The sequence below is a fragment of the Chenopodium quinoa genome, unplaced genomic scaffold, assembly GCF_001683475.1.
Source record: "Chenopodium quinoa cultivar QQ74 unplaced genomic scaffold, ASM168347v1, whole genome shotgun sequence".
Classification (NCBI taxonomy): Eukaryota; Viridiplantae; Streptophyta; class Magnoliopsida; order Caryophyllales; family Amaranthaceae; genus Chenopodium; species Chenopodium quinoa.
Window position 1 is genome coordinate 185,630 of NW_018742241.1, and position 22,943 is coordinate 208,572.

The 22,943-nt window shown below is 35.9% G+C and overlaps 1 protein-coding gene across 1 annotated transcript; it reads right to left on the reverse strand.

Moving 5' to 3' along the window:
* Window positions 1-19,789: 19,789 nt before the first annotated feature.
* Window positions 19,790-20,817, reverse strand: LOC110736226. Its single transcript, XM_021916397.1, has 2 exons — window positions 20,175-20,817; window positions 19,790-20,081 (listed from the first exon to the last, which is right to left on the reverse strand). Exons 1-2 carry the CDS (start codon window positions 20,666-20,668, stop codon window positions 19,919-19,921), a joined length of 657 nt encoding a protein of 218 aa, XP_021772089.1. The 5' UTR covers window positions 20,669-20,817; the 3' UTR covers window positions 19,790-19,918.
* Between the last annotated feature and the right edge of the window lie 2,126 nt (window positions 20,818-22,943).

Genomic DNA, 22,943 nt, shown 5'->3' on the forward strand with positions numbered 1-22,943 from the left:
CTTAGCAGCTATTAATGAGGCTAATGGCCAGATGATATTTATGAGGCCAATGGCCGGATGATCTTTATGAGGCTAATGGCCGGATGATCTTTATAAGATACGTCCGCTTCAATATGAGAGGACGTCCGGCGACGTCCATCTGGGTGAATTCGTCGCAGAGTGCATCTCCCATTTGGGTGACACATTGCTCTATAAACTTAAAACAAACGGCCCTACCGACTGTCTAGAATAAGATAAGTTCAAAGCTGTTTGAATTGTCAAATGAGACTAAGTTAATGAAACTGCCGACTGTTTTAATACAAGCAGTACTCGGTTACCATCTTGGTCAGATATCGCCTGCTATTGCTCAGGGGCAATACAGACGACTAAATTTGAGGATGTAAGCTAAGTCCAATACTTAGCAGCTAATTGAAAAATAAGCTAAGTCCAAAACTTAGCAGCTAAACTTTAAAAGCAACTAGATGCGGCCACATGCCTTCTGCTTCTTGAATAAAACCCAAATCCGTCTACTCCAACATAAGTAGGCATCCGGTGACAAAGACTGAGTAACCTAATAAGGACTAACTCATAGTCATTTGACCTGAATAGCCTAAAAAGGAATCTAAACAGTACGAACAAAACCGCATGTCTCATTAACACCAGCCGGTATTCGGCCATTTTTCCCACTTAGGTTAATGAAACCAAGAAAACTAAAAGCTACCGCCTGTAATATAACAAGCGGTCGCTACCTTGGTTGGATATCCCGTTTGACCCCTGTTATTGTCCAGATGTAATACAAGAGGCCAATTTACAAATAATAAAATAAGCTAAGTCAAAAAACGTAGCAGCTAAGCATGGTTCGTCTTAGAACTATAATGAGGCCAATGGCGGGATAATATTGAGCGCTTACCCGCCTGTGCAATGGCCGATTGTCTGCCTAGTTTGGGGCAATCCGAAACATTTGGCGCCATCTGTGGGGAGAGTTACAACACCAAGACTGGACTCCGGACGCCTATACCTGCAAAACAATGGAGACTCCGATTGGGTGGAGTTCCGCCTCCGACGATCAAGTTAGTACGTGTTTGGAAGATAAAAAGTGCGAAATGTAAAGTGGGATCAGGTTTCTCTATGGTGAGAAATGATCATCCAGCTATCATAGACAACCTCAATATCTGAGCATTTACTCTCGTAATTCGTGTGTATTGAATGTATTTCCTCCATCCCGTTCCTTAAGGGGGAACATCTCCCTTTTATAGGGTCTCGAAGTGCGTGCCCATCCTGGGTTACGGAAACTTGGGACTGATTGGGCTGCCTAGGAGTTTAGGCCTTTGAAAGCCGCCTTTCCTAGTTGGATATCTGTCTGCCACGTGTCGTGCCCTGATTGATCCACTTTGGACTCCTCCATGGGTGACATGTGGCAGACTCTGGTTGGTTCACATGTCGGGGTAAAAATCCCCTAATCATTTGCCCTTCACAGGGGAGACGTGGCTTGTCACGTGGCGCCTGTGACATGTGTCACACGCAGATAGGCGAACGGTTTTTACCGTTTTTTTTTTGGAACATTTCTCAGGGATGCCCTTTGAAATTCTTACCCCCCTATATAAGGGTCATGCCCCAATCATTTTTTTCGCACATTCTCAAGATTTTCGGACATAGAATCTTTGAATTTTAGAAAAGAACTTGTCTTCTTCTGAGAAAAGCACCTGTCGCCTGTTACCTGACCGCCTGCTTTTCTCTCGTATTTTACTTTGTTTCTTTTCTTTTTGAAAATGGTTTCCCAAAAGCACACGGCACGACCTAGGTTAGTGATCAGCCGGTCACCGGGGACGGCTGAAGCTAGAACTAGGAGTGCCGACTGCCCCTTGCTGGACCACCCTTTGCAAACTTCTCCGAGTCCGATTGCCTCTATGTCTGTGCAGGACACCATGGCCAGAATTAAACAAACAACCAAGCAGCAGAACCCAGACGGCTCCTTTAGGGCGCCTGTTAGTGAAATCTCTGATGTGCCACCTAGCACCCCAAGTATCCCTAATGATTCTATTTTGCAAGAATCAAGGGAGGAGTTTGAGAGTGATGCTTCTGACTCTATTCTTCAGGCCCCTCAGGCGGACACTAGGTCCGACGGCTCAGGCAATGAGTCCGAGCCAAGTACTTCTGGCAGATCCTCCAATGACTTTGAGGAAATGCGCTCTCGGTTGGAGACAGCGAGAGAGTCCCTTTCTGTAGAGAAGGGCGATGGCTGGGCCGAGCCATCTGCTTCCCGCCGAAAGCAGTTTGTTGCTTACTATCATCATGTTCCCGTGGGTAGGCGTAAAACTATGGCTGACAAGGTGGGGAGTTTCAGAGCTGACCATGTCATGGGACATGGCTTTATTTTATGTGTACCGGATGTCGAGGACACCGTAATCTGGCCAGAAGGGTCCAGCTACGGGGACAAATGCTTTGGCTGTTATGAGGCGGCCATTCAAGCCGGCCTTAGATTCCCCCTCCATCCGGCCGTTGAGAGAATTTTGGACGGATACCAGCTGGGTGTCTGGCAACTGGCCCCAAACTCTTGGGTAAATATTCTGGGATTTGTTGCCGCCTGCGAAATGCTGGAGGTGGATCCCAGCTTCGAGGTGTTTTCCCATATGCATTATCTCAACCGGACCCCTAAAGCAAGCGGGTCTGGATGGTACAATTCGTCTAGCCACAAAGGCTATAGGATGACAATACGAAAGGAGAACAAGTGGAAGGACTGGAGAAGCAAGTTCTACATTTTCTCTTCTCCTAACAAAGTGAAGAACAAAAAATACAAACGGTGGAACCGAAACCCTCCTCTGTTATCAGGCGGATCTGAATTGCCGCCTGTACCCAGAAAAGCCAGGGAGGAGATCTTGGACAAGGGCCTCTTTAAAGTGACCATCTGGCCCAATGAGGAGATTGGGGTGAAGGAGGTCATTCCCCAAAGTTATATTCCCCGATTGACTGGCTGTCTGATGGGGATTATGTAATTCTAACTGGCTAATACAAGGGGGGGGGGTGAATTGTATTTGAGGAGAAGTCTAAAACTTTTTCGGAATTTAGCTAAATAAAACAGAGACAAGAGAGGATATAGGCTTTTCCAAATTTCCACTATGTAATCAAACTCTTTACAAGTGAAATTTCAAACCCGTTAACAAGTTCCACAAATTTGGAACTTGTTCCTAACTCTCATGGAAGACTTCGACTATGAAGTTTCCTTAACCTCACCGTTACAAAACTCACAATCCCAAAACCCCAAGTACTTGATTACAAATTGTAATTACAAATACCTAGTACACTCAAGAATACAAGAACAACTAGGAACTCTCTTACATTATTTTGTTTACTGGAATTATTGAAGCTCAAGAGATCTGCAATGAATAACTTCGTGGTTCTTATAGAGAAGAATTAATCCTCAACTTCCACATTAACCACTAACCCAGTCAGCACCCACTATCAATTAGTGGAGGATTGTGACAGTGATCAACATAGTGGAAGTTTCCTAAAACTTCTCCAATTACCACGTTAATAACTAATTGCTAAAGAATAGCTCATGATAACCATTTACTGAGATATTCATGCAACAAGAAACTGATTATTTGACTTCTTCAAATATTCTGTTTTTAAAAATATTTTCTTTAAAAAGATTTTATTTTGAAAAAGATATTTTATGAAATATTTATTTATTTTAAAAGCTAAGATAATGAACTAAAGTTAATTATCTTTATTCGAAATATTTATTTAGATAATTTTAACTTTTAAAATATCTTTTCCAAAAATAAATCTATTTATTTAAAAACAGTTTTATATAAATCTTTAAAACAGTTTTATTCCAGTAACATTATTTATAACGTAAGTCATCGAGTTCCTAACTAACTTATATTTTGAGTGCTTACATATAATAACTAGAACGTAAGATTTGCATGAGGCTTTTTAGAGAATGCTCCTCCGTATCCCTTGAATCAAGTTCCTACTCCGGAACGAACTTTGCTTGAACCCTTTATTCACCAAAGACTTAAAACGTTCATTAGTCAAGTTTGTTAGTTTGTCCATCAAAACCAAAAGGGTCGACAGGTTATCTGGCCGCCTGCGGTCTAAGTGTAGAGAGGCCGAGAGACCGACTGTGTTTAGATTTTTAGTAAGACTTAATTGTTTTGTCTCACTTACTTAACCATTTGAATCTTCTTATGCAGACAAAGCAATGGAGAGGCTCTCGTCCACCAAGAAACTAACCGCCTACTATCGCTCCTGTTTGGGCAAGCGGAAGGGCGAGGAGCCACAAGCTGCTCAGGCGCCCAAGGTGAGCCTTTCTTCAATTTGGCTAAGTTTTGATTTATTTTTCCCGCTTGCTTCTTACTCATTTTGGTTTATATGCAGAGCGGTTCATCTAAACCTTCTCTATCTTCACAGCCGGACTCGAAGCTTCAAAAGCAAACGGCCGGCGTGGGTCGACTCCTTGTAGACCCAGGAATCATGTGGCTCATAGGCCAGGAAAGACCCGTCCTCCGAAGTCCCCAGCCGGCCCTGAGAGTAGTCGACCCCAAAAGGAGAAGGAGGCGGCTGAAGGTATTACAAGCTTTAATCCTTTTCCTTACCCTTGTAGGGTTAAATTCAATCAGCAGTCGACCAGTACCTCTGAAAGCAGCCGGTCTATAGGTCGAATTTACACCAAGTATTTACAAAGTGTTGATTGTGCAGATGCCCCTCAAAGGCCGAATCTTCAACAACTAGCCAAGACTATGCTGAGGGCCACCTCCCTTGAGGACAAGGAGTCGGCTAGAAGAGTCGGCACCCTCAACCTTGATGCCATTCTCGCTCTTCTCGCTGAGGTATTTTAACTTGTAATTTTTTACTTTTTTCACGCAACTCTTTGAGCCGCTTGTACTAATGTTTTCTCCTCTTTGCCGAATGCAGTCTATGTTGCGAGTGCATGGACTTTGAAAACCAATCAGCGAGAAGACCAAAGAGGTAAAAGCTGCGCATGCTCGCTCCGTCTCTTCTTTAGACACGACCATGTTTCAAATTGCTCAAAATGAATTATTGACCACTGACATACTATATTCTCAGGCGACCGCCAATCTGCAGGTCAAGGCCGACTTGGACGCAGCAAAGAGGCGGGTCTCCAAGTTGGAGAAGGAGGTCAAGGACCTCAAGGCTAAGCTTGAGCCCCTAAAAAAGGCGGACATAGAAGCAGACGGCCTCTGTACTCGGGTGGAGAAACTCAAGGCCAGGCTGCAAAACCAGGAAGTCCAACTCGCCAAGAAGTATACTTCAAGGGATGAAGAGGAGAAGGAGGCCCTGGTTAAACAGATGGTGGAGGATTGTGATGTCATCATGGAGATGACTTGGGGGCTCTTTTCCCGGATGCCAGCTATGACGGCTGGAAGAATCAATTTGCCGCCTCCTCCACAGAATACAATGACAAACTCTTGAATCAAGCTTAAGAGGATGAAGAGGAGGAGGAGGAGTTTGATTCGACCGAAGGATCATCCGGGGGGTCCGATCAGGAGGAGGAGCAGGATGGCGAAAAAGACCAGGAGCCGATTGGGGAGGATAAGGATGCGGCTGTCGATACTGAGAAGCCCCCTCCTGAAGTTCAAGCCTTGTGTTTTTGCGGCCTGATGGCCATGTATTACTTTCTCCGGCCTGCGTGCCATGTGTTTCCTTGTATCTTTTCTGACTAAGGAGTCGGGTTATTTGACAATTTTTGCCGGTTGTACCGGTTAACTCTTTTTAGTCGGCCATGAGGTCGACTAAGTTTATTTATGAATCATCCGGCCATTTGGCCAACCATTTTGCAAGATGTCTTTGAATTTTTGTATTTCATAGATTTTAGCTAAGTATTTAACTTGCTTTTTCCTATGGATTTTTTTTTTTTTTTTTTTTTTTTTTTTTTTTTTTTTTTATTATACCGGCTGTTTTTGCCCCTGGGCGGCTGTGCGCCTGGTTTTTAAAGGTAAATTGATTGACTTAGAAATTTTTGATACTTTAGAGAGTATGACTGATTTCCAAGTCAATCAATCACTATGGTGATTGCCCCAAACTAGGCGGATAGTCGGCCATTGCACAGGTGGGTAAGCGCTTAATATTATCCGGCCATTGGCCTCATCAATAACAATATACTAAAAGACACACCAGTAATGACACGTGTCATCTTCTGGTGTGTCCTTAATTTATTTATTTTTTATTTTTTTATTTATTTTTATTTTTATTTTTATTTTTTTTTTGCTTAATGAAATTCAATTAAAGAAACAAATCTTATACAAAAATAATTCCCTAATCTTATACAATATAATTACTTAAAATAAAAAAAAATATTTGACATTGTTTAACACAAATATTTATATAGCTATAAAAAAATTATTAACATAATTTTAATCATTCTACGTCATTTTATATCTAATATATCTTTTGTAATCCTTTATTATAATCAAAATTTGTCAATTATATATTTAGCATGTTTATAAAAAAACCAATTATAATCGTAGTTTAATAATGGTTATTGAAAATTACCGTGCATGGCATGAGAACTAACCTAGTTATAGTTCTAAGACGAACCATGCTTAGCTGCTAAGTTTTTTACTTAGCTTATTTCATTATTTGTAAATTGGTCGCTTGTATTGCATCTGGACAATAACAGGCGTCAAACGGGATATCCAACCAAGGTAGCCACCGCTTGTTATATTACAGGCGGTAGCTTTTAGTTTTCTTGGTTTCATCAACCTAAGTGGGAAAAATGGCCGAATACCGGCTGGTGTCAATGAGACAAGCGGTTTTGTTCGTACCGTTTAGATTCCTTTTTAGGCTATTCAGGTCAAACGATTGTGAGTTAGTCCTTATTAGATTACTCAGTCTTTGTCGCCGGATGCCTACTCATGTTGGAGCAGACGGATTTGGGTTTTATTCAAGAAGCAGACGGCTTGTGGGCACATCTACTTACTTTTAAAGTTTAGCTGCTAAGTTTTGGACTTAGCTTATTTTTCAATTAGCTGCTAAGTATTGGACTTAGCTTATATCCACAAATTTAGCCGTGTTGCCCCTGAGCAATAGCAGGTGGTATCTGACCAAGATAGTAACCGGTTACTGCTTGTATTAACACAGTCGGCAGTTTCATTAACTTAGTCTCATTTGATCAATTTAAATGGCTGTGAGCTTATCTTATTCTTGACAGTCGGTAGGGCCGTCTGTTTTAAGTTTATAGAGCAATGTGCCACCCAAATGGGAGATGCTCTCTCCACTGCCGGATGGAGGGGGAATCTAAGGCCGGCTTGAATGGCCGCCTCATAACAGCCTAAGCATTCGTCCCCGTAGCTGGAACCTTATGGTCAGCCTACAGTGTCCTCGGCATCCGGTATACATAAAATAAAGCCATGTCCCATGACATGGTCAGCTCTGAAACTCCCCACCTTGTCAGCCATAGCTTTGCGCCTGCCCGCGGGAACGTGATGATAGTAAGCAGAAAACTGCTCTCGGCGGGAAGCAGACGGTTCGGCCCAGCCCTCGCCCTTTCTACATAAGGGGACTCTCTCGCTGTCTCCAACCGAGAGCGCATTTCCTCAGAGTCATTGGAGGATCTGCTTGAAGTATTTGGCTCGGACTCATTGCCTGAGCCGTCGGACCTAGTGTCCGCCTGAGGGGCATGTCGAATAGAGTTAGAGGAAACACTCTCAAACTCCTCCCCTGATTCTTGCAAAATAGAATCATTGGGGATACTTGGGGTGCCAGGCGGCACATCAGAGATTTCACTAACAGGTGCCCTAAAGGAGTCGTCTGGGTTCTGCTACTTGGATGTTTGTTTAATTCTGGCCATGGTGTCCTGCACAGAGACAGAGACAGTCGGATTCGGAGAAGTTTGCAAAGGGTGGTCCAGCAAGGGGCAGTCGACACTCCTAGTTCTAGAGTCAACCGTCCCCAGTGACCGGTTGATCACTAACCTAGGCCGTGCCGTGTGCTTTTGGGAAACCATTTTTTTTAAAAAAAAAGCAACAAAGTAAAATACGGGAGAAAAGCAGGCGGTTACCTTTAGGTTGAAGGTATTGTTGGCGCTTGGAAAAAGTCTTGGGCGGCTATAGAAACAGGCAGTCAAGTAGCAGGCAACAGGTGCTTTTCTCAGAAGAAGACAAGTTCTTTTCCAAAAGTCAAAGATTCTATGTCCGAAAATCTTGAGAATGTGCGAAAAAATGATTGGGGCATGACCTTTATATAGGGGGGTAAGAATTTCAAGGGGCACCCTTGAGAAATGTTCCAAAAAAAAAAGAAGGTAAAAACCGTTCGCCTATCCGCGTGTGACACATGTCACAGGCGCCACGTGACAAGCCACGTCACCCCTGTGAAGGGCAAATGATTAGGGGATTTTTACCCCGCCATGTGGACCAACCAGAGTCCGCCACGTGTCACCTAGGGAGGAGTCCAAAGTGGACCAATCAGGGCATGACACGTGGCAGACATATATCCAACTAGAAAAGGCGGCTTTCAAAGGCCCAAACTCCTAGGCAGCCCAATCAGTCCCAGGTTTCCGAAACCCAGGACTGGGCACGCACTTCGAGACCATATAAAAGGGAGATGTTTCTACCTAGGGAATGGGATGGAGGAAATACATTCAATCCACACGAATTACGAGAGTAAAGGCTCAGATATTGTGGTAATCTATGATAGCCGGATGATCATTTCTCACCATAGAAAAACCTGATCCACTTTACATTCCGCACTTTTATCTTCTGAACACGTTCTAACTTGATCGTCGGAGGCAGAACTCCACCCAACCGGAGTCTCCGTTGTTTTGCAGGTACAGGAGTTTGGAGTCCAGTCTTGGTGTTGTAACTCTCCCGAGGGACACAGAAAACCCCGAAACAATAAGAATATGATGTCAACAATAGATTTAGACGGGAAATTTTTTTACCACAAGTTGACATGTGTACAATTTAGAGAAGATATGATGTCAGTGATTGTTATTTTAGTACTCCGTAATAATTATTTATAGATAGATTGTGTTTAAAATTGACTGAGATTGAACCTAATATGAAGGTTGACTTTAATCATTAAATTAAAGTTATCTAAGCTAAACCAAAGTGCACCTAACATTACACATTTCATAAGCCATGTTCATCCCATTTTGAATTTTAATTGTTACGTTTGTCAATGCATTATTTTGACCATAAATTTCTTTAGTTGTATATTAAAACAAAAGTATAATAGTTAGTTGAATATTAAATAATATACTTGAGACGAATTAAAAAAGATGTAAATATTACTATGTTATGTTTCATACTAATATATTGAGAGTAAATTTAAGAGATTATTTCATCTTATGACTAGCTAGTGTCAGAATTTCAAATGGATGAACAAAAAGGAATGAAAGGAGTAAGAAATACGAGTGATTGTAAAAGATACTCCAATCAATTGTGATGCTTTAAATTTAGGTCTAAAAGATACTTCAATCAATTGTGATGCTTTAAGTTAGGTCATAAGCAGGGTCTTCTGATGTTTCTTTTTGTTGGCGGAAAAAAAATAAAAATAAAAATTTGGATAGACATACAGTGAAGCCCCTGCAGTACCTGATGATTTTCGCTTGATTCCCTCATCCATTAAATTTAACTCCAGTAATTCCACTTCAAGTGACTTCATATTCATCCTGACCAAACTCAGTACTGCAAATAATTGTTATGTTGGACATGAAATTTATACTGTAAACCATATGCTAAAAGAAATTGACTCAAAAGATCATATTCGAGAAAGCACATGCATGGGTTGTAGAAATTAGAATATATTGCCTCTTGCCCAAAATAAATTATTGAATTTTATTTTTATTGATTTAATGATTTGTCCAACTAGGAAAACGATATGCATAATTGCATATATAACCAACAAGATATTAAACAACTGTCATACACATGGGATTGTCCAAAATCTACGAGGAAGATGTTTCATTAACCAAAATGTGGATGTAGTGGATCCTTGATATACAACTAGAAATTGAAAATATCTATTGCTCATTGGAGGTGGTAATTGAGTATTTTGGGTCGGGCTAATTCAAGTTAGGTTATTTTTGGTATAACTCATTCATGGAAATTTTGGCTCAAGTCGGACTATTTCGACTTTATTGCCAATGTGATTATTTTAATAAAATAATCACCGAGTATTAGAAACATTGATTATCAGGTCGAATTGGGTATATATTAAGGAGAAACAGTAATTTCAGTTAGACGCGAATTCGCATCTCATGTCAGGTATTTCGGTTATGGTTTTGTTTTACTAGAACTACGATTCATCATGATATCATCAAAATATATCGTATACGTTATGATATACACCTATTTCTTTAATTTCCTATATTTCTCTCCACCACTTCAACCAAAAACTATCGATATTATACGTACAAAATATAACAACGTACGAGCATCTCAAATTAGTATATGTTACTAGGCGACTAGCGGGTTACTAAAAAAGTTATGAAACGTGATAAGATGGGAGAGAGTCTGATGGAGCATATATGTCTTTTACTGATAAAGCCGTTCAAATCCTAAAAAATTAATGGTAGATGAGTAAGATGACACAAAAGCCCAGTTAAAATTTGCTGTACTCAGATTGTGCATGTGATATATGAACAAAGAAGCACCACAACTTTGGGAGGGAATATACCTAACTGTCTTCCATACTACATTAAAGAATTAGTTGCTTTGCTCGTGTTCATCTTACAAACTTACATGTTACCTCAGATAGTTTACTTAAGGAGACATTTGTTCTTTGTCCTTCGTGTGTGTGTTAGTGGGTTTTTTTTTTTATTTTTTTTTAAACATCATCAGTTAATTGAATTTTGAATGGTGAAAATGATTAATTGATGGGAGTTGGATTTTAGATTTGATATTCGATCACTTATTCACGCCATGTTGAAAGAGTGTAAAAGATAGTGATGTAGAAATGATTTAACTATAGATTTTAAGTGTCATATTATATACACTTGATAACGAAGTCTAATTATAAAATGAAGTATGTTTAAGATGAAGTTTATTTTTTCATTGTTATAACCTTTTTAATTAATTAGATTTAAGTTTATTCTTGATTATAAAAAGAAGAATACTGTTAAATTGGAAATAGAATTTGTTGATTTGAGTATGTATATTGTTCCTATATCCCTATTATTACCTTTAAAATTATGAGTAAACTCTTATAAATAGTGTTGAGATGATTATGTCCTTAAAAATGTTTACATAGGTATTTACCCCTTTTAAAAGTATGGTCACACTTTTATGAATAGTGTTGAGATGATTATGTCCCTAAAATGTATATTTACATATCTGTCTCATTAATGTCTTTTTTTTTTTTTTTGGAAATCTTAAGAATAGTGTGTAAACATTTATACCCCTAAAAATTTCTGTTTATATAGTTTCCCTCATTAATGCTATTAGCAACTAAAGTTATAAAATAATGCTAAATCGAAAGAACTTCCCAAACATGACTAGGTATGACGTGCGCATTTGCCACCTAGTTATAACCAAAAAATAATATGAAAATATAAAGATCATGAAGAGTAAAAACTCTTGAGCACTCCACAACACATGTAAACAACATTAATTTCAATAGCTACATTGTCTCAATGTCCACATTACTTCGTACAATCTACAACGTAATCTAGATGAATACCTTTTAATTGTATATGTCGTTAGTGTAATATGAGTAGTTATCAATTTTCCTGCTTATTTTATTCTTAAAGAATAATTTTGAGCTCAAAACCTCACTAAATGTCCATTAACATAGTACACTAATAACACAATTTATACATCTAAAATTCTCCTATGTGAGCAATTAAACAAATAATTATCCAATATATCTACATTTTCTTTAAAAGAGTTTGCGCTCTTTCAGGATTTCTCACATGTCAGCTTGACCTAAATATCGATAGATATTTTAGATTTCCTTTTCTTGCTTGCAATTAAAGTAAACAAAAGTGAAAATGTAAGTGTCACGCCTTAACTCCACTTTTCACGACAATGATTGTCCCACTTATATGTGTTTTTGAAGCTTATTATTGAAACTCCTTATTTAGTGGTACAAAACTACAAATAGTCATTTAGCCACATTCTCAAAGCAAGACTGCAAAGACGTTTAGGCTGATCTTATTGGACTGGGCCAGCCAAAGTCCAGGACGTGAAGAGGCCCAGTATATCAGACCCAATTTAAACCCGAACTTGAAACCAATAAACGATCCAACCCAAACAAATACCCAATTTGTTATCAACCCTCAGCAGTGTATAGTTGTATCTTGTATACAGTCTAATGATTTAGAATTATATATATTACCAAGTATATATATAAATAAATACATATAAAAATATAAATTTGCTACGATTCGTTGTATATTTTCTAAGTGTATTAGTTTAATAAATATATTTAGTGCTATAATGGAATTTAAAGGTTGGAGACTTGAAGTGTTGGGTTTAGGGAGATGGTTTGATTAGGAAGAGCGTTTGTAGAAGGGAACGATCGTGGGGTTTGATAGCATGATCATATGAGGTGTTGGAGGCTTGTTAAAGCATGGAAGCAAACTACACGATTATGTAAGTTTGAGGTACATAAACATAACCGTGTACCCTGACGCTAGAGGGAAGTTGCAACTTGCAAGCAAGACTACGACACGACCATTTGGTGTAAAATAGTGTACTATACATAGTCGTATAGTGGTATATCTCTTTAGAAACACGCGGCTAGTTGACTATGGTTAGGAGACTGTTATACCCTAATTTAAGTAGCCTATTAATTGCACAATTTATGAGTCCCCTGATTCTAACACGAAGAACAACTTGGGCTTCAAGTGTTAGTGATATAATTATGGATCATATGTTCATTATAATCTTCTTGAAGTTTTGGAGTTCTCAGTTTTATTGTATTTTATTTTTAATGATGACAACTTAAGTGGAACAACTAATAATGGGAATATTACCAACTAGATATTACATTAATATTATTTCTAGTAGATGAAGCATTATCAATGTTGACTATTTCACAAGATTTTAAGGGATGCTCCCATATGAATTGAATATAATTATATCATTATATGGTATAATTCCACATACTCCGGTATGTATTATTGGCTTAATTAATCGAAATTGTGAAGTCAACATCATTCCCAAATAATTTCAATTAACTGTTCCAAAAAATTATCATGTCTTCAATAACGTTTCCCACAAATTATACCCATTAGGCCACTACACAATAAACGATTTTAGGCCATATAATTATATAAATATAACAATACTTGTAAACACATATAAATAGAAATATATACTACGTATTTAATTTTTTTTTTGGTGAACACAAATATAAATTTAATGACTTTAGCTTTCTAGTCAGATAGTTTGACTTTCATAGTCAGGGAATTGATATATCCCTACCGTTAAAGGAAGATGAATTGAACTAAATTTTAAAACTCAAATTTCAAAATTCAGTGTTCAAGAAACACAAGGAATGTGTGATGAACTAAAAATTTTGTTGAGTATACTACTCTTACATACCAAAGAAATTAAAAATAGTCTATAAAAGGTAACAAATTGAATGAATTAATAGTAATTCTAGTAAACAATAGGAACATGGAAAATAAATTTATGGTATTACCCCGCCAACCCGCAGCCCAAATTTAATTGTCGCGTTAATAATTTAATTTAGATTAGTAATGCGACAACTAATTCTGGACATATTAGACATACAAAAAAAATAATACATCAACGATGTCAAGAACAAGCAACAATCATGGACGAATTCGTATTATAAACAGCCGTGTATGCAACAGCAACAGCCCAAGTTTTCAAGTGCTTCTTCATAGCATCACCATCATTAATACCTTCAACGTTACATGTAATACTCTGTCTTTGCAACAAGCTTTTCTTAACTCTTCGCTTCATCTTAGACAATCTATCCGCCTCTCGTCCCACCTCCTTCGCTCTAAGGGATTGATGATTATCGATATCGTGGATACCGGCATTGTCGGCTTTGCTAGGAATAATCTTTCTCACGGAAGAGGAAATTTTTGGTGAGTTTGATGAGGGTGTTTCTAAATTTGGAATGGTATGGTTTGAATTTTGGTTGCTGGTGATGGGTTTTTGTAAGAAAGACGAAGATTTTCGAGGATTTTTGGATGGTAGGATGTTGGAGAAGAACCAGAGTGAGTCTAAGTTTTGGATGACATTCTCTGGTTCAATGCTATCCATTATTGGAGCCTTGGAGGAGCTGAGAGAGCCTAACGGGAAAATACGGCAAATGCTCCGAATTTAGAGGACTAGAAAAGTGCACATATATATACTTGTATTTTTCTTTCTTTCTTCTTTTTTTTTTTAGAATGAAATGACCAAATTGCTCTTGCCTTTTTTGGTGGAACTTTATTATTATTATTATAAGACACAGTCATACAACCTACAAAAATTATTATTATTATTAATTAGCTCGCCACTAACAGAAGTACTTAACGTCAGGTTAACGGCAAGGGCATGTGAGTTAAAAAATTAAAACTGATGGGTACCATGTGTAATAGGGAAAAACAGTGGACACAAGGAAAAACCACTTACACAAAGGCACTATGTAGAATTTTGTTTTGTTTTTTTTTTCCTTTTTTAGAATTAAAAATATTTTTTTTTAAATTAAAAATAAAAATTGGCCAATAAGGAAGTGCCACGTGAATGGTAACCTGTAATAAAGGGTTGGGTGACCTACTAGGGTTGCTGGGAGAAATTAAATACAAGTAGTAAACTTAGGATTATTCAAATTTAATCAAACGGCAGGTTGAATTATTTTAGAAGAATGGAGTAAAGGTTGGATTATTATTATTAAATTTTCCAATAAAAAATTATGAGACGTATATGAATAAAGCTTACTCTTAATTGACACCCTATTTAATTATAGGTTACAATTCATTCTTTTCTCATATGTAAGTTTTATTTATAATTTGATTTTTGACTTTAAATAAATATAGTTTGAATTAATAGCATGCATATCAATTTGTTACACACCCTTTCTTTTATAAATTTGACATATTTTTTCCAGTTATCCTTACCTTTTAAAAAGTATAAGAAAATACTTATGAAAAGGGTGAGGACAATTATATCCTTAAAAATGTTTGTTTACCAATACGTCCCTATTAATATGATGTTAATTGCCTTTAAGCCTTTCATTGTTTGATTTAATGATTTACTCTTATGAATAGTATTTAGACAATTATAAGTTTATAACCTCTAGAATGTTTATTTACTTATTTGCCCTTATTAATGTTAATTAATTTTGTTAATTCTTAAGAATAGTGTGCGGACATTTATATCCATAATTTTTTTTAATCTATTTTTCCTCATTATGTTGCCAACAACTAAAAAAGCTCCCCAAATTTGGCTCGCATCGCACGTGTTAGCCACCATAATTTATGAAAAATTAGTATCCAATTGTAAGATGCCATTTATTTGTTTCTATATCAATAAATGCAATCATGATTTTGCTATTCTATATGAATTATGTTTATTGTTTTTTTGTCTTCCTTTTACGGAAATTATGTTTATTGTTTGAAACATCAATAATTGTATAAAATTTGCTAAATAAATGTTGATTTTTTTAGGAAATTTTGTATATTATCACATAAATAACACACATTTTGATATTACCACCCAAAAAAAATTTATTTTAAATTACCACCCCATAAATTAAATAAAAATTTAAATCACCACCTTTTGCCTCATTTTGGTCTTTTTTCCGATTGGGGATTCAAGCTAGAACCGCAGTTAGTAGTAGTGGTTCTATTTAAAATAAAAATTAGTGGTTCTATTTAAGCTAGAATCGCAATTAGTAGTAGCGGTTTAATACAGGCAAGGATTAAAAAAAAAAAAAAAAAAAAAAAAAACTGAACCTCGTAACCGAGCTGACGTGGACAGTACGGTGGGAATTATTTTTTAAACCAACGTATATACGGAATTAATTTTCTTTTTAACATTATCTACGGAAATCACTCGTGGTAATTGATTTTTTGGGTGATAATATCAAAATGTGTGTTATTTACGGGTGTTAAAATACAAAAATTCCTTATTTTTTTTTATTTATTTTTATTTTTTATGTTTACTGTTTGAACATCAATAAGTGTTGTTTTTCTTTTTTTTTTTGTTTTTTTTGGGTGATATATATGTTGCATGTTGATTGGCTATTGACCATTGGCAATGGGCCCACTTTGTTACATTTCGGATTTCCATTCGTCATTTGAAATGTGGTATGCATACCCGCTCGTAAGCATGTTGATCTTGCTATATATAGTGTGGGTGGGTAGGTGCTTGAGAGAATAAACAATGCATGAATATGTATAAATTTATAATTGGTTCACCATATAAACATGAGTTGTATACTTGTATACCTTATTGTTTGAAAACCGACCACTTCTAGGTTAGTGATCTAGGCAACGGTCAAATAAGTCGTAACATTTGATCTTTGGTGGCATCTAGCTTAGTGATAACAATTAACAAATCGACCAACTATGATAAAAACTAGATGAATTATAGCAACGTAATTGATTCTCTCTAATAACAACACTTAAGAACAGTGAGAATAGAATAGGAAAAAAAAAAATAAAGTTCAGTTATAATTGGAGATCATGAATATTTATAATATCTTGTGAAGCGCAAATTTTAAGGTGAACCATGGTGCACCTTCCTCTACATGGTCCAGGTATAAAACGACATTGTTTTAAATATCTTTTTTTGTCTCTCACTTTCTTTTTTAATTTGATCGAAATTACTCATCTAATTGATCAACGAATTTGAATCGGCACCGATACAAACAAGCGAACTGCTCGTAAATTTCAACGCAGAGATTCGAAGCTTGATTTTTGGAGTATGTGATTCATATTTTGGTGGAAATGCTCCCATTTTTTTATATCTATAAATTTATTTAACAATCAATTGGTTGTATTGAATAGGAGAGAGAAAAATGGAGGAAAGAGAAATTGAAGGACAATGAAAAGAGAAAAATGGAGGAGAGAGAAAATTGCTAGTTTCTTTTCTTTTCGTCCTTCGTGAAATTGTACATTTTTTAATCTTAATAGATGAGAGTAGATTTTGGATATAATTTAATATGATTAGGTACTATGTCAGTTTGTTATACTATGTATTTAGCCTTTACTATTTGAATCTGAAAACATAAAGCTATTACGAAATGAACACGAGTACAATATTTACAACATGTAGTTTTAGAGTGAACATTGTTCAATTTAATTTGAACATTGTATCATGTAGCTGTAAAATGAACCACATACAATTGGTATATGGGTGTGTATATCAACCAATTTAATTTTCCTTGCCTAATAGTTTAATTTATAGGAAAATTGCTTTAAATAATACCACATTTCACCTGTCCGTTAAAAAAAGTCGATCTTTTGATTATCTTTAAATAATACCACCTTTGGGAGGTGTCAGCTTTAAACAAGTTGTAACATGTTAGTATCAATTCCTGACATGGTATCAGAGCCTCTACATTCTAAACCCTAACCCTAAAAAGAAACTCTAATCGACATGAATGACGAAGGTAAGATTGATCCTTCTTCTTAAACTATTTTTGGTCAAGAGTCACCATTTTCTAAACTTAATTAATTAGGATAATTTGGTTTTGTAATGAATGGTTATGATTATCTACCTTTATTCGTAGGAAACTACATACCGGTTACACACTCGCCCGATCGGGAGAATAAACTGACAAAAGTGAAACTTCACTCTACCCGCGCCCAATCGAGCCTTACAAGTTACAATCATCAGAAAGCATGTTTGGGTTAATGTCTTACAAGTTACAACCATCACGAGATTTTGGGTGTGCGCCTAATCAGGCTACGATCAAACTATTTGTATTCTAAATATGTGGCGCATCCATTTGTGGTCAAAGTTCTTAGTTTGGCTTCTGTTAAAATTTGATCACGCTCCAAATATTTAAATTTATACACTTGTTTCAAGTTATAGTTCTTTTATTTCACCAATACGAGACTTCCTTCCCAACATTTGATCAAGTTAAATAGAATAAACTAACTTCTTCTATATAGACTAAACTGTATAAACCAATTTCTAATGGTAGACTTATTTCCCATCAATAACTAACTACATAATGCACTTATTATGAAGACTACTCTAACAAGTCAGGCACTTGTCCCAATAATTAAAAAAACTTTAGCAAATTACTCTACTTATTAGAAGCGGGCGTTGAGTCAGCAGATCGAGTCAAGCAGCTCAAGCGACGTGTGATTGAAGTTATCGGAGATGGAAGATACTATACTCGTATGACTTATGATGCGTTATATATTTAGCAATATCCACGCACTTGCATTTGTTGATTATTGAAGAGCACATCTGTATACAAATGGGCAAATGGGAGAAGGAATATTCTTGTACTAGTCAATTTATGGTTTAGTTGAGCATATATAAAGCCCCGAATCCATGTCATAAAGTCACAACCACACTTAAACCAAGTAGTGGACCTTGATTTTTCTGCCACCCAAATCCTTATCTTTTAATAAAACACCAAATTTTTGTAATGAGTATGAGAACACTACTAGATAGAAATCAAGAATCCAAAGAAATTAAGTGGACTTTTGAAAGCGACTTTCCATGATTATAATAGCTTAGGTGGCATCTTGTTGGCATGGAATTCTCTAGAGAATTAGACACTTTAATTTGAACAAAGAAAATATAAATTATTTTTGAAGCTTATCTATAATGTGAAAGTTTGAACAAATAAGGGTGAATTGTAAAACACAATACTCAAAAGAATTGATACTTTATATGCTTAGTATGGAGTAACAGATATGTATATACAAACATGGATTTAAAACGTTTATATACTTTCATATAACGAGATTAATCACACCAAATTTCATATATAGACAACTTAATTAACACAAGATGACAAGACCAATTGTGCATGCTTGCCTGCATGGCAGTGATGCACACAATCTAGACTAGCACATGTTTAGTGCCTAACATATAAAAATGACTTGTATGGAGTGCTTTCTACATGTTACCATATGGGGGGAGACTAATGTGTTTTGTGTATAGTGTCAAAGTGAAATTAATGTGATAATACATAACAATATCATAGTCACTTCATTACGAATCCAGATCACGTATACAATGTACAACTCGCACAATGGTACATGTATGTGAAGTGTATATATATAGAAGCAAGTTTATAAGACACACCACATTTGCCTACTTCCGGTTAATGAGGCTTAAAATTTGCAGTAAGAACAAAGTCAATGTAAGGATGTATTAGGTACTAATATAGTTATAAATATACTAAAAAAAATGGCTAATTACAAGCTGCTGAGTTAAGAAATTTATATTAATTTTCAGCTCAACTGCTGCATGGTTCACAAGCTTGTCGTCTAACAATTGTTTTTAATATCCTTCATCAGTTATGGTCAACCAATTATATTGGAATATTTGACAATTTTTCTTGCATATGACTCCTATCAAAACTATTGACCAATCATTTTAGCAGACCTTGACTTTTAAACAAAGAAATTTCTAAATTAGGAAGGTAAAAATTCAGTTGAATCCCCTTAAGAAAATGAAAACAAAGATTGCATTCCTCTATTTAATCTTACTTTTTGATCATCGAAATAATTTAATATTAATTCAATACGCGCAGAGAAAATAGGATCAACCTAATTCATCCTTTGAGAATTCTAGATGATTAGTAACAAATCTAAGTCAAAATCGAGCCGAATACAAGTGACATCTATTGGCAAAGAAGTAACAATGTACTGTATTTACAATTGCAACTTTGCAAGAAATATTACCCAAACAAATTGATCAAAAAAGAGAGTTACCATTTATAAAAACATAGAACAAAATTACAGGGGAAAAAGATTATATTACAAAAACACCCAATTTTTTTGTATAAATGAAAAAAAAAAAAAAATACTCCACATTATCATTTATTTAACAGTGGAAGCAACAGTGTGAGCCCAAAATCTGAGATAATCTTTCATTTGAACTTGATTTTCAGGAGCAGGAACCTTCCAATTAAACACATAATTTTCTCTTCTCTTCTTTTCCAATTCTTCCCATGCTTCTGATAAGTAAGGCCTTGAAATTGAACTACTGTCATGACTATTGTTATTATTATCGGTATCAGTACGGCTGCATATATCTTTATCCTTTTCGCGAGTCTGTTCGCTACAGTTTTTTAACCTATGTAACCCAGGAATAATAGTAGCCAAACTTGAATCCTTATCTTCTTCAGAGAAAACAAAACCCAGATCAATAAACCCTTTTAGCTCTTCAAATTCAAGGTCTGATAAACTTTTGCTCAAATTCTTCTTTTTCTTTATTCTTCCCAAATTACCCTTCAATGGAGTACACCCAGTTTTTGGGGTTGTAACGGTAACTTCTGGGATTTCAAAATCTGCTGAAATTCTCCCAGAAAATATAGTTTGAAGTTTTGGGGAAAAAAGTACAGAATTTGGAGATGCAGAAGAAGAATCACTTAGTTTTTTTTGTGGAGAAGAATTTGAGCTGATTTTTCTTTCAGCTGATTTGGTATGAATTGTTGGGAGGGTTGGAAGTTCTGGATTTGATGGGGGTATTTCTGGGATTTTTTGAATTTTAGTGGGTTTTTTCTTGCTGAATAAATCATGGTCAAACCAATAAGTGTCATAGAGTTTAAGGAGAGTTTCAGGCTCCATTAATGGTGAGGTTGAAGCTTTTTTTTGTGAAAAGAGAGAAAATGGTGAAAATTGGGTGTGTATTTTCTTGTGGGGGATGGTGGAATGAAGAAGGATGGAGAAAGGGTATTTATTTTGATAATTTTTGTTGACGAAAAAGCCCTTTTCGATGTATAATTTCTCATAGAAAGGTCAAATTGTCAACAAGTTATTAAGAGTAGGTCCTTGGTCTTTTAAGTTGATTACACGCTTTGCACTATGTGATTAGATTAATGGCCATGTGAAAAAAGTTTGGGTATGTTTTCTTTCATTTTAATGAACTTATTTTAAACAAAGCTTATACAAAATAAATTTAAATAGTAAGTTAAGACACACAATCGGTGAAACTAAGTTAATATTTGTTAAAACGAGTTAAATTAAACACACCAATTAGAAAATCCTGACAATTCGGTCATTCAGGTCGGTTATGGGTCAGGTTAAAGTGCAGTCAAGTCTTTTTGGGTTTCGATATGATTGGGCCAATATATAATCGAGTTAGGTAAGATATTAGGTCGAGACTTCGGGTTGGGTTGAGTTTCGGATCGAGTCGTTTTCAGTAGGTAATTTCAAGTCAAGTTCATTTCAAATCTAGTAAATCTCGAAACAAGAGATTTATTGTTGTCGTTGTTATTATTGATATTGTAGTTACTCTGTATTATCGTTACTGTTATCATCATTTTTATTTTTATTGTTTTAAAGGTTATTTTGGCTGTTAGGTAATATTCGTTTGAGTCTTTTTGGTCCACTTCGAGTATCAGGTTATTTGGGTGAATTAATTTGGGTAATAATTAAGTCAGGTCACTTCGGGTATTGAGTAACTTCAGGTTGGGTAAAGTTGAGTCACTTTGTGTATCAGGTCAAAAGTGGGCCAACTCCACTTCAGCTTGGTCAGGTCATTTTGGGGTTTTGGGCTGTTTTGGGTCCAGATTCGATTTCAGATTGCTCAGATTAGGTATTTCGGGTTCAGTAATCGGGCACAACTCTCTTTTACTCAACTTATTTTGACTATAGGTGCATTTTATTCACCTTGTTTTATTTTCACTTGTTTGAAATAAAATGAGCTAACCTAACGTACTTGGATTTGTTAGAATATACTAAGGGGGTGTTTGGTATAAACATTGTAAATGAAACGGAAAGGATTCAAATAAATAGGGGAAAGGGTAATGATAAATGTTACCTTACTATATGTTTGGTATTCTAGTGGAATGAAAACAATTTAAATGGATTGTGATTGAGTAAAGAAACGTATTTTGTTTCCACTAGTTTGTCAAGGGTAACAAATAAGGGAATTTGGTTACCCTTAGGAAACGCTATTTGTTACTTTTAACCCATACCAAACAACTAAAAATGAAAAAACTTAATTAAATCCGTTTCCTACGTCTAAAATTACTATACCAAACGCCCCCTAATTATATAATATATATTGTAAATTGAACTATTGAATCCTTATTATCTTTTGTGAGGAATTGTATTCATTTGATCGAAGAAATGTCAACAAATATATTTTGAGTATATATGTGCTAATTCTATTTGGGCAACCCTAGAGTTCAAGAAAAGGATAGATTCTTGAGTACGGGTCAATATCAAATCAAACAAGTATTAGGTTCGGGTCAAATTTGGACAAGTAATCGAGTCACATGGCTTTAACATAAGTAGCTATCTTGATTAGATAAATTATGAGTTCAATTAGGTTTGATTATTAACTGGTTGGATTAAATTGAATTTGCGTTATTTTGGGTCAACTTGAAGTGGGTTTGGATTACCTCGAGGGGATTTGGTTATCATATAAAATCGAGCTGAATTACGTACCAACAAATTCAATAGAATTTGGATTTAGGTTGACTTAGGATCGATTTAGAATAATATGGATCAGATTTTGGGTACGATTATATTAAGTTAGTTCCGATTGGATCTCGTGTTTTATAGGATCTCGGGTCAATTACATTTGTTCTCAGGTTAAATCGGAATTTCAATTTGTTATCGGTTGGATTAGACTTTTGTTCAAGTCATAATTGTCACATTCGAATTGGATTTTGGGTTTCTACAAGACGATTTGTTACGAATCAGGTATGACTCTCCAATCCTGATATTAAATATATTAACAAGAATTTTTATTGTTTCGATTTTTTTTTTGTCAACAATTTTAAATTTGTTCCCAGTACTATTAATCGTTTTCTATTAGAATAAGAAGAAGAATAAAGTCTAATGTGTTTCTTATATTGCACATTGTAGGTATTTCTTAGCTTTTATGGAGTAA